General features: G+C 50.5%; 1 protein-coding gene across 4 annotated transcripts; it reads right to left on the bottom strand.

The window, feature by feature from the left end:
* Window positions 1-324: 324 nt before the first annotated feature.
* Window positions 325-10,787, bottom strand: ARMCX4 (armadillo repeat containing X-linked 4). 4 transcript variants are annotated; one of them, XM_025276050.3, is made up of 6 exons: window positions 10,337-10,787; window positions 9,781-9,846; window positions 8,738-8,815; window positions 8,317-8,397; window positions 7,945-8,035; window positions 325-7,605 (listed from the first exon to the last, which is right to left on the bottom strand). In XM_025276050.3, exon 6 carries the CDS (start codon window positions 7,458-7,460, stop codon window positions 507-509), a length of 6,954 nt encoding a protein of 2,317 aa, XP_025131835.3. In that variant the 5' UTR covers window positions 7,461-7,605; window positions 7,945-8,035; window positions 8,317-8,397; window positions 8,738-8,815; window positions 9,781-9,846; window positions 10,337-10,787; the 3' UTR covers window positions 325-506. The 4 variants fall into 4 exon arrangements, with proteins under 4 accessions (XP_025131835.3, XP_006051913.3, XP_025131837.3 ...); XM_006051851.4 differs by having other exon boundaries at window positions 325-7,469; XM_025276052.3 differs by having other exon boundaries at window positions 7,970-8,035.
* Between the last annotated feature and the right edge of the window lie 718 nt (window positions 10,788-11,505).

Genomic DNA, 11,505 nt, shown 5'->3' with positions numbered 1-11,505 from the left:
GTTTCCCTGAACACTGTTGCCTACGGAAGTTTCTGTTGCCTTTAAGCACTCATAGGAAACAGTTGGCCATGACCAGAGGCTCTAACATGCTGCTAGTACCTTTTTGTTTCCATACATCTTGCCTCTCCAAATAGATCACAGGTTCAAGGACAAAGATGTGGCTTCTTTTTTTTCTGCTTAAAACACACAACTTTATTGATGACATAAAAATAAAGTCTCAAATGTATAAACGTAAGTCCACACAAAGGACCAAAGATTACTTATGAAGAATCAGTTCAGTTTCTGCTCATGAAGCATACCAAAAATATCTCAATCCAGACAAGGTAAAAATCAACACATGTATTTTCAGTACAAGATTGAATTCATTTGGTGTTCATAAAATGGTCCAGCTATCGACCATCATAAGCAACATCACTTTAGAAATTATAATGCGATTTACAATGTGCATTACTTCCAAGCTGCAAAACCAAAATATTACTCAAATTTGTTTGGAAAATTACAACTAATCATAGTTTACTTAATAACAGCTCAACTCTTTCTTTCACCTCAGGGTCATTGTATTCTGCTGCTAAGATGCGAAGTTTCTTGGCACATGCTTTAGGTCGTTGGAATATGAAATAAAGGGAATTTTTACTGAACTTGTCTTGGGTAAATACTTTTGCTCTTCTTTTAAAATGGTAATTTATATTTTCAAATAGTGAAAGAGCATTAAGAATATTCTCCTTTGTCTCTTTCTTGCTAAAGATATTAATCAGTGATGCTGGTGCATTGGCAATGAGCAAGTCCTTTGTCATAGAGGGATTTTTAGAGAAATTTAAAAGCATTCCCAAAATATGGTCTTTAGTTTCTCCACTTCCCACAGTTAACAAACGAAGAAATTCTGAAATGTAATTTGTAACCATATGCTGATACTCACTGATAATAGTCAGGTGCTTTATCAATCTCAGTCCGGCCAGCTGCACATTTGAATTCAAGGGATAGGTGATGGTGTCTTCACATACTTGATTTAAGTATGTTTTAACCTTCCTATGGTTTTCAGCAGCCACTGAGATGTTATTCAGTGCATTTAAAGCCTTCTGCCTAACACTAGGGTAGGGATTATTAAGCAAGCCTTCAATAATTGAGATTCTACCTGCATTACGAATTATTTCATGGGAAAATGGGTAATCACGACTGTTATATAGAGCATTATTGGCTATTTCATGAATAGAAGGATCTTCAGTCATCTCAATCATGCAAATGAGTTTCTCGAGCTCTCGTGGATCCATGTTATTTTCACGTTTACAACGGCAAACCCAGGGCTGAGTTTTCTCCCCAGACCTGATTTGCTTTCTGAGTTCATCTTCAGGTGGGAAGCAAGACTCATTTTGGTATGGAAATTTCATTTCTGTCCAGATCATGGCTCCTGCCCATGACCCCATTCCTGCCCCAGGGACCATGGACGGACATGAGACTCTTGACTCAGCTGTCTTTTTGGCTTTAGTCTTAGGCACAGATTTATCCTCACTTCTGTTTCTTTTACCATCCCAGGAACAAGACTTTACATCGACTCCACCAGCAGCCTCCAGCTTGTCCTTGTTGCTGACCTTATGTCTAGCCCCACGCTCAAAACTGACATCTTTCTCACACTTAGATCTGAGTGCATTACTGTTCTCACTGTCAGCCCAAAACAAGGACCTTAAACTGATCTCCTCAATATCAGGGCTAGATGCTCTACTTAGCTCATCCTCATCTACATCTCCAGCCAAAGTCCAGGACCGCCCACTAGCCTCTGCCCCAGCCCCAAGCCTAGACCCTGTAGTGGCTACATCTCCATCCCACAGCCAAGACTCCTGCCTGGCCTCAGCTCCAGCCACAGCTCCAGACTCAGCTCCCAAACAGGAATCCATACAGACAGCCTCATCAGATTCCATCCAGGACCCAATATTGGCCTTGTTCTCAGCCCCAAATCTGGAATCAATGATGGCCTCTTTCCCAACTACTGAGCTGGATTTAATACTGGCTTCATTTTTATCCCCAGGACTAGATACAATACAAACTTTTTCCCCTCTCCAGAACCAAGACCCTGTGCTAGCCTCACTCTCAGCTCCAAACCAGGATCCCTCCCTAGCCTCCACCCCAGCACTTACCTGAGACTTTCTACTGGGCTGATCTCCAGGGCTTGTCCACGACCCTCCACTCGCCTGATCTTCAGGCCCCATGCTAGATGCTCTACCAGCCTCATTCGCAGGCTTAGATCCAGTCTGGGATTTTCCACAAGCCTGATCCCCAGTGCCAACCCAGGAGCCTCCTCCACTGGCCTGATCCTCAAATCCAGATTTGGAACAGCTACTTCCTTGATCCCCAGTCACAATCCAGGACCTTTCACTGGCCTGACTCCCAGTGCCAGTCCAGGACCCACCACTGGCCTGGTCTGCAAGCCCTGGACTAGACCCTCCAATGGCCTGGTCCTGAGCACTGGACCAGAACACTCCACCACTGGCCTGATCCTCAAATCCAGGTTTGGAACAGCTACCAGCCTGAGCCCCAGCCCCAGCCCAAGACCCTCCACTGGCTGGACTCCCAGTATCAGCCCAGGACCCACCACTGGACTGGTTCATGGGCTCGAGCACAGGACCTCTAACCGCCTGGTCACCAGCCCCACCCCAGGACCCTCCTGCATTGGCCTGACTTCCACTGCAAGCATAGAACCATCCACTGGACTGATTCTCGGGCACTGGCCTGGATCCTCCACTGGCTTGGTCTCCAATAGCAGCCCAGGAATCTCCAACAGACTGGTCCCTTGGCCCCAGTATAGACCCTCCACTAGCCTGACCTGCACTGTCAGCCCAAGATACTCTTCCAGATTTGGCCTGATCCTCATACCTAGGCTTTGCCTCACTACCAGCCTGATGCCCACCAACCCAGGACCCTTCATTGGCCTGGTCCACAGCTCCAACCAAGAACCCTCCACTGGCTTGGTCCCCAGAGTTAGCCCAGGACCCTCCACTGGGCTGGTCCTCAGGTCCCAACCTAGACTGTCCATCAGCCTGACCACCAGCACGGGCCAAAGAACCTTCTTCACTGACCTGAACCTCAAATCCAGGCTTGGAGCCACCACGAGACTGATCACCAGTCCCAGTCCAGGAACCCCCACTGGCCTGCTCCACAGTCCCAACCAATAATCCTTCACTGGCCTGGTTCCCAGTGCCAGACCAGGACCCAACACTGGATTGGCCTACAATCCCTGGCCTAGCCCCTCCACTGGCCTGTTCTCCAGTTGTAACCCAGGACACACCACTGGACTGATCCACAGACGCTAGCCCAGACCCTCCGCTGGCTTGGTTGGCAGTGACAGCCCAGGCCTTTCCACTGGACTGGTTTTCAGGCCCCAGCCCAGTCCCAGTCCAGGACACATTTTCACTGGCCTGAACCTCAAGTCTAGGCTTGGCCAGATCACTAGTCCCAACCCAGGTTGCACCACCAGAGAGATCACTAGTCAGAATCCAGGAACCTCCAGTAGCCTGGTCCACAGCCACAGCCCAGTACCCAATGTTAACCACATTCCCACCTGTAGCCTGAGCCCAGGAGGCTCCATTAGCCTGAATCCCAGCCCCATCCTGGGGCCTTCCACCAGCCTGTGCCTCAGCCCCAGTCCAGGATGCTCCATTGGCCTGGTTCTCAACCACAGCCCAGGATACGCCAATGGCCTCTCCCCCAGTCCAAGATACCCCACTGGTTTGGCCCCCAGCCCAGGAACTGTCACTCACCTGAGCTCCAGTCCAGGGCACCACAACAGCCTGGTTCCCAGTGCCAGCCCAAGAAGTCCCACTGGCCTGGTTCTCAGCTACAGTCCAGGACCCTCCAACAGCCCTGTCTGTAGCCTCTACCCAGTAACCTCCATTGGCCTGTCCCCCAGCCCAGGACTGTTGACTGGCATGACTCCCAGCCCAGAACCCTCCACTGGCCTGGTCCCCAGCTCCAGCCCAGGACTGAATACCAACCTCATTCTCACTCTTAGCCATACTCCAGGACTCAGTATTGGCTTCATTTTCATCATCAGCCCAGGACGTGCTATTCTCCCAGTATCCATCCCTAGCCTGAAACCTAAATTTGATCCATCTCTCTGAAGCAACCCAGTCCTCAACACCAATCCCATTCCAGTAGTAGTCGTGGACCTTAGACTGAGACTTTGTGCAGGCCTGAGTGCCTGCCCCACCTTCATTCTCTGAAGTGGGCGTGGCCTTAGCCTTGGGCTTTACAGAGACATCTCCCTTGGCTTCTGCCTCGCACTTATGCTTAGCCTTGTCCTTTGCCCCCAACGAGGTCTTGCTCTGGGAATGGGCTAAAGATTGACACTGGCCAGAGCCCACCATACCTGCTCCAGCCTCTCCCTTAGACTCAGTAATGCGATTGCCCCTGACCTTACTCCTGGCACCAAGCAAGGCCTCTGCCTGGGAACTGGCCACGGCCTGGGATGGAGCAGAGCCTGTTGTATCTGTTTGCAGCTGCAGAGAGTCCACTGCATGTGGCCCAGCACCTGCCTTAGATGCACCACTGGCAATGCCCCGAGCCTTCTTCTTAGTACCACATGAGGTCTCACCCTGGGAACTGGCTGTAGCCTGGGGCTGAACACAGCCCTTGGTATCTGGCTTAGACCCTGCCTTGCATGCCGTACTGGCACTATCCCGAGCCTTCTTCTTAGTACCACACGAGGTCTCACCCTGGGAACTGGCTGCAGCTTGTGGTTGAACACAGCCTTTGGTATCTGATCCAGAGTCCACCTTAGACACAGTACTGGGATTGCCCCAGACCTTACTTCTGGCACTAGGCAAGGATTCACCTGGGGAATCAGACTCAGCTTGGGGCTGAGCAGAGCCCACTGGGTCTGCTCCAGCCTCTGCCTTGCACAAATTGTTGGGATTACCCTTGACGTTATTCTTGGCACCAGGCAAGGCCTCACCCTGAGAACTGACCATACCTTGGGGCTGGGCAGTGTTTGTTCTATCTGTTTGAAGCTGGGCAGAACACGTTGCGTCTGGCCCAGTTCCTGCTGTAGACATGGCATTGGGATTCCCCTGGGCCTTATTCTTAGTAACAGGCAAGGCTTCACCCCGGGAATTGCCCACAGCCTGGGGCTGAGCAGGGCCTGTTGTATCTGTTGGAGTCTGAGCAGAGGCCTTTGCATCTGACCCAGCCCCTGCCTTAGACGCAGCATTGGGATTGCTCCGGACCTTATTCTTAGTACCAGCTGAGGCTTCACTCTGAGAACTGACCACAGCTTGGGGCTGAGTAGGGCCTGTGGTATCTGACCCAGCCCCTGCCTTAGACACAGCACCCGCATTGCCCCGAGCCTTCTTCTTGACACCAGGCAAGGCCTCACCCTGCGTACTGGCCACCGCCTGGGGCTGGGCAGAGCTCTTTGTATCCTGTCCAGTCCCTGCTTTAGACGCAGCAGTGGCATTGCCCCGAGCCTTATTTTTGACACCACACAAAGCCTCACCCTGGGAACTGGCCACAGCCTGGAGCTGGGCAGGGCCTATTGCATCTGTCGGAGGCTGGGCCGAGCCCTTTGCATCTGGACCAGCCCCTGCCTTAGACACAGCACTGGCACTGCCCAGAGCCTTCTTCTTGACACCAGGCAAGGCTTCCCCCTGGGAACTGGCCACAGCCTGGGGCTGAGCAGAGCTCTTTGTATCTGACCCAGTCCCTGCCTTAGAAACAGCATCGGGATTGTCCTGGACCTTATTCTGGGCACCAGGTAAGACCTCGCCCTGGAAAATGGCCATATCCTGAGGTTCACCAGAGGCCCTCAGTTCTGCCTTAGCCCCTGGCCCAGAAATGGCATCAGGATCACCCTTGCCATCAATTCTGGAATCAGGGAAAACATCAGCTTGGGCCCTGACCCCAGATTGAGGCTGTACACAGGTTTTCATCTCTATTCCAAGCCCTGCCTTACTCTTGCCTTTGGCTTTGCTCCTAGCTTTACGTCTGGTGGTAGGTGGAGCCTCAGCCTGGCTCTTGGTGGAAGTCTGAGACTGTGCCTTTTTGTCTGTCCCAGCTTCTTCTTTAGACTTGGTGTTGGCATCATCTTGAGCCTTAACCCTGTCATCAGGCAAGGCATCAGCCTGGACACAGATCATAGGCTGAGGCTCCATATAGGACTCAGTGTCTGTTCCAGCCCTCACCATGGATACAGCATAGGGACTGCCTCTACCCTTAACCCAGGCATCAGGTGCAAATTCAATCTGAGTATCGGCTACAACTAGAGGCTGTGTGGCAGCCATCATGTCAGCTCCCATCATTGCCCTAGATATGACATTGGTATTTCCCCTGTCATCAACCCTGGCACCAGACACTGTCTCAGCCTGTTTCTTGGTCACAGTCTGAGATTGTATAGAAACACTTGTATCTGCCCCAACCCCTGCTTCACACATGGCCTTGGTATAACCCCCAACATCAACTGCCATCCCAAGCATGGCCTCAGTCTGGGCCTTGGCTACAACTTGAGGCTGAACAGAAGCCCTCATATCTGCCAAAGACCCTGCCTGAGACATGGTTTTGCAATTCCCCTTGGCCTCAACCTCAGTACCAAGAACGCTGTCAATCTGGATCTTGGCCACAGCCTGAGACAGTGAACAGGGCTTCATGACTGCTCCAGCTTCTGCCTCAGACACAAAATTAGGATTTCCCTGAGCATCAACTGAGGTACCAGACCAGACCTCAGACAGAGTCTTAGCCACACTCACAGTCTCTTCCAGGGCTCTTGACTTGGTGTCAGCCACACTTCTGATCTTGTTTATGGCGCCCGTCTTGGTCACTTCCCTGATTACTGCCAAGGCCTCATTCTGTGTCACCACCACTCTGTTCATTTCTATCTCTTTTTCAGCCAATATATGAGTTTCTGCTTTGGTCTGGGTCATTGCTTCTTTCTTGGTCTCTACCTTAGTACCAAGTGCCCAAGCTTTAGTTTTGGTCTGGGTCACTGCCTCTTTCTTGATTAGTTTCCCAGACCCAGAGTCAGTTTGGGTCACTGCCTCTTTCATGGCCACTTCACTGGCTTTGGCGTCAGTCAGAATCACTGCCTCTGTTATTATCACTGTTCCAGCCACCGTTTTGGCCGCAGATTGGGTCTCTGTCTTTGCTTCAGCCATTGCCTTCGCTTGAGAATAGGCTTTGCTTCTGTCTGTAGCAGTGACCTTAGTCTCTACTTCAGCTCCAGACCTATTTCTTGCTCCAGTTTCTGCTCCGGTCTTGGGCTTGGGTCTAGTCTCAATTTCTGTCCCCACCATGGCTTCACACATGGCCAAGGTCTGGTTTTGTATCCCAGCCACAGTCTCCATCTTGACTTTGGAGCCATTTCTGGCAAGTCGCCTCACACTCTGGGCTCTTCCCTTGGTTAATCTGTAAATGCAGTAGCAGGCACCAGCCCAGATCATCAGTCCTGCAGTAACCAAGCCCACTTCCTGAATGCGACCCATGTAATCACCCTTGACGAAGGCAAGAACAAGATACAAAAGGGCTCAATTAGACTGGGAAAAGAGGGTAGTAGGTCTGCATGTAAGCCTGCAAGGGTGCTGGTCTTCAGCCACTCAAAGGCCACCAGAGCTGCCACTGGAGATGGACCTAGAAGTGGAGGAAGGAAACTGGCTAAAGTTTCTCTTCTAATTCTGTGCATCACACAGACAGATACACAGAAGAATAAGCAAGTGTAAAAATGATGTGCTTTGTGCGAGAAGAGGATAATTAGCAAATTCTCTTTCCATCCCTTTATCTCTTCTCCCTTTTTCCCAGTGCCCAACAATTTCCCCCAGGGTACTTCCATACACATTTTCTTACATCAAATGAACAGTGGAAAGGATGGTGGTAGCATGACTATGGATGGTAGACTGAAGCCCTCACACCGTGATTTTTACTGGACCTACTCTGGTCACCACTCCCACAGGTCCCCACCCTCATACCAACCTGTAATGATCAAGGCAGTTCCCACCTCTTTCCTTCTCTTGATTGGAGGTATATCCTAAAGGAGATCTATAAACTCATGAGATCTGTGGACCTAGAGACAGACAGACAGATGGAGGAACAGACAGGAGTGAAGATTTTGTTTACCATGACATATATTATTAACAAACCCCTCTCTATCCTCTTCAATTCACCCCATTCCCTGTTATCACAATAAAGGTGAAGGTGTGGGGTAAGTGAAGGGATGGTGGGGAGAGTGCCTGGAAAAGGGGACGGCTGAGTATCCTCCAGACTGGACACTGGATACCTCCAGATAGACACTCACCTCCAACAACCCACCTTAGATGTCTACCCAGGCAATCCCCATCCTCTTACCAGCATATACTGATCAGGAATAATTTCCTCCGTATTTCTTTGCTTCCAGTGATCTCAGGCCTTTCAGTCCTGTAGACCCAGCTGTGGACAAGTAAACAAACAGGGACTAGAGATCAGATCCTTCACAGAATGGACAAGTACCCTGATCCCTGACTCCAATCCCTGCCTGTGAGAGCCCATGTCAAATTTGTTAATATGATCCATCCTCTCAAGTCTTCTCTCAGTCCCATTGCAGCCCACCCTTACCCCAATGTTCCTACCATTTCCTGCACTGATATCAGCAGGGAGGATGGCAACACTGGGGAAATCTGGCAGAGTGCAGAAGTGGAAGAACCCTCCACTGAGACTCTCTCAAGTCTCAGCCATCTTATATGCCCACCCTCTCTTGTTACCCCTATGCACTGCCCATCTTCACACCAACCTCCACAGTCCCAGGCCAGTCTCCCACTTCCCTTTGCTTTCAGTGGTAAAGAGCCCTACTGTTGCCCTATGGGAAGACCTAGGAACAAATAGAGAAAAAAAGAAAGGTAAATGTTGAGTACTTATGACATTTCAGCATCTAAAACATGGGTCCCAGTACCTGCCTTACTGGGCTTCCCTGGTGGCTTGGTGGTTCAGTGGTAAAGTATCTGCCTGCCAATGCCTGTCAATGCAGGAGACTTGGGTTCAATCCCTGGGTCAGGAAGATCCCCTGGAGAAGGAAATGGCAATCCACTCCAGTATTCTAGCTTGGGAAATCCCATGGACAGAGGAGTCTGGCTGGCTACAGCCCATGGGGTTGCAGAAGAGTCAGACACGACTTGGCGGCAAAACAATAACAATCTGGATTTAGACACCTGTTCTCTGGCAAACAAAACCTAGGGCTTCTCCAGCACTGAAACAGGCAGGGTAAAAAAGGGAGGCAGGTAAAAGGGGAGCAACAGAGGCGAATTATTCTAAAACCACCTGTAGGATTCTAGGGCTTCACCTGTGCCAACAGGTGGAAGAATCTGGAAAACTGGAAAACGGGGAGACAGATGGAGGCCCTTAGAGCCTATACTCTAGAATGACAGTCTACTGCCATCTATTTCTCCTTAAACCCATCTCTAGCAGTTCTCCAACAAAAGAGACAGGATGTGTGTTGGGGTCGGGGGCTTTTGCTTCTGCAAAATCTCCATCCCTCCCCCGCAAAGGTTATCTCCAAAAAAAAAAAAAGTAGTTCTTTGAGACAGCAATTTGTATTTTCGCAGTATTATATGAGATGCAAAAAAAAAAAGCATCCATAGAAAAGTTGCTGTCTTTATTGGTCTTCAACATACACTTTAAGTTAAAAAGCCCAAGCTTGGTAAGTTTGGTAAGTAAACACAGTTTAGAGAAAGTCACCTATAGAGCCACCATCCAGATAGCGGCGCCTAAGTTCCTGTCATAGAGAATATTCATATAGCACTTCAACGGTTCACAGCGAGTGTCCGTACCCACACTAACCTCCGCAGATCCTGTGCAGTTTGCTCTTCTTCCCTCGCCTCGCTACAAACACTGCCACACGAATCACTGTCGTCAGACAGGAGAGAGGAAAGGCACTGAGTGCTTGGACTAGCACCCACGACACAGATCCCAATATTCGCTTTTCTGGATTCAGGAACCCGGTTATCAAACATCCCTCCGCACCTTGCGAGACGCCACTCGCACCAACTCCGCCGTCCAGTCACTAAGGCCCACCATTTTCTCTGCAAACGCCACCGTGGCGGCGTGTCCCTTCCACTGAAACTAGCAGGAAGCGGAGCGGACGTGTGCGATCAGTGATTAGAGTCAGAGAAGAAGGAACATCTCAATCTCTGCATTTCCCTCTTGAGACACTCCCCCCACCATCCGCCCTGTCAAAGCCCAGGGTTCCCCAGCACAGACTTAGGCAGGAGGAGCAGGGATTGGGAGAATCGAGCGAAGGTTCCGGGAACTTGAGCCCGCTTTCTCCCCCATCCCCGGACCAGCTTCGTGGTTGGCAGTCCGCTGCCGCCCTGGCTGCGGTGCGCGGGGCCCTTACCTGCTCCGCTTGCCGCGGGGCCCGATGCCAGCCCGCCGTGTGCAGGGAAGCGGGGAGCTGGTACCCAGACTGGAGTGACGACTGCACCGAAGGCTGCGTCGCTCTGCAGCTCGCGGTCACGTGAGGGCCCCGCGTCACCGCCGAGCTCACCCTCCGATCTCCCCTCCCAGGGGCTGGTGGGGAGTTCAACAGGACCCTCCCCTCCACCTCCGCACGCACGGTCTCTCCCTCCACCCAGCTGTGCGCGAGGCCCCGTCACTCAGCTCGTTTCCCTCCAATCTGAGAGCCCACAAGTGGCATCATCTCCCTGCGGTTGGAGTTTGCCCTTCTCTTGTTGCCAGGGAGGGTCTGCATCCCCCCTTCCACCTCCAGGCCTTGGCTCCGGCCTTTTCTGCAGCTTCTCTGAGGACTGTCTCTAAGACAGTTGCCCTAGGGTAGTTGCCGCACCTACAGGGGCCCGGAAAGGGGTGTCAGGAAAGGGAGTAGAGAGCGCAAGGAGAGGTTTAACTTTCTTTTGTTGTGCCCCCTTTTTTTTCCCGTTTTTACGTCACATTCATTGTTTTTGTAATGAGGAAATGGCGTCAAGCCATTTTCTTTTGACATTTACAAATTAGGTTGTAAAAATAACAAAAGACTCATTCATTTATGCCACATTAAGAATGCTTTCCAGTTGCTGTAAACTATTTCACAGCTTTGAAAACAGACTAGTAATTATTAACATTTTAAATATAAAGTTTTCCTAAACAAAACCAGTAGGTTTTCAGTGGGACCTATAAATTCGTCTTTGGAAGGACATTCAGCTGTCCAATCTTGGCAGTTTTGCACAAGTGGTTTACAACTTTTTGAAGTTCTAGCTTCACTGATGATTTTCCATCAAGTGTCTGAGAACTTCATAGATGACTCCTGGTTGATGAACCCAGTGCCTGAAAAAACAGTGACTTCCCAGATTAACCTGTTTTCCATTCAAGGAGTTTTATTGGGATTTTGCATAAGCCTGTAATCAAATGAGTCTCATCACACCCAGGAAAGGACCAACTGTGCTATCCCACTAATGGAAATGAGGCTCAACAGGTGGATTTTCATTAGACCATGACAGTGGTGAGATAGCTCCACTGTCTGCCTTTCATGCACTGTAGGTCCCCGAGTCACAGGAACATACACTTTTCAGC

Source organism: Bubalus bubalis, chromosome X, assembly GCF_019923935.1.
Source record: "Bubalus bubalis isolate 160015118507 breed Murrah chromosome X, NDDB_SH_1, whole genome shotgun sequence".
In the NCBI taxonomy this organism is placed as follows: Eukaryota; Metazoa; Chordata; class Mammalia; order Artiodactyla; family Bovidae; genus Bubalus; species Bubalus bubalis.
This window is presented reverse-complemented; position numbering and strand designations above follow the sequence as displayed.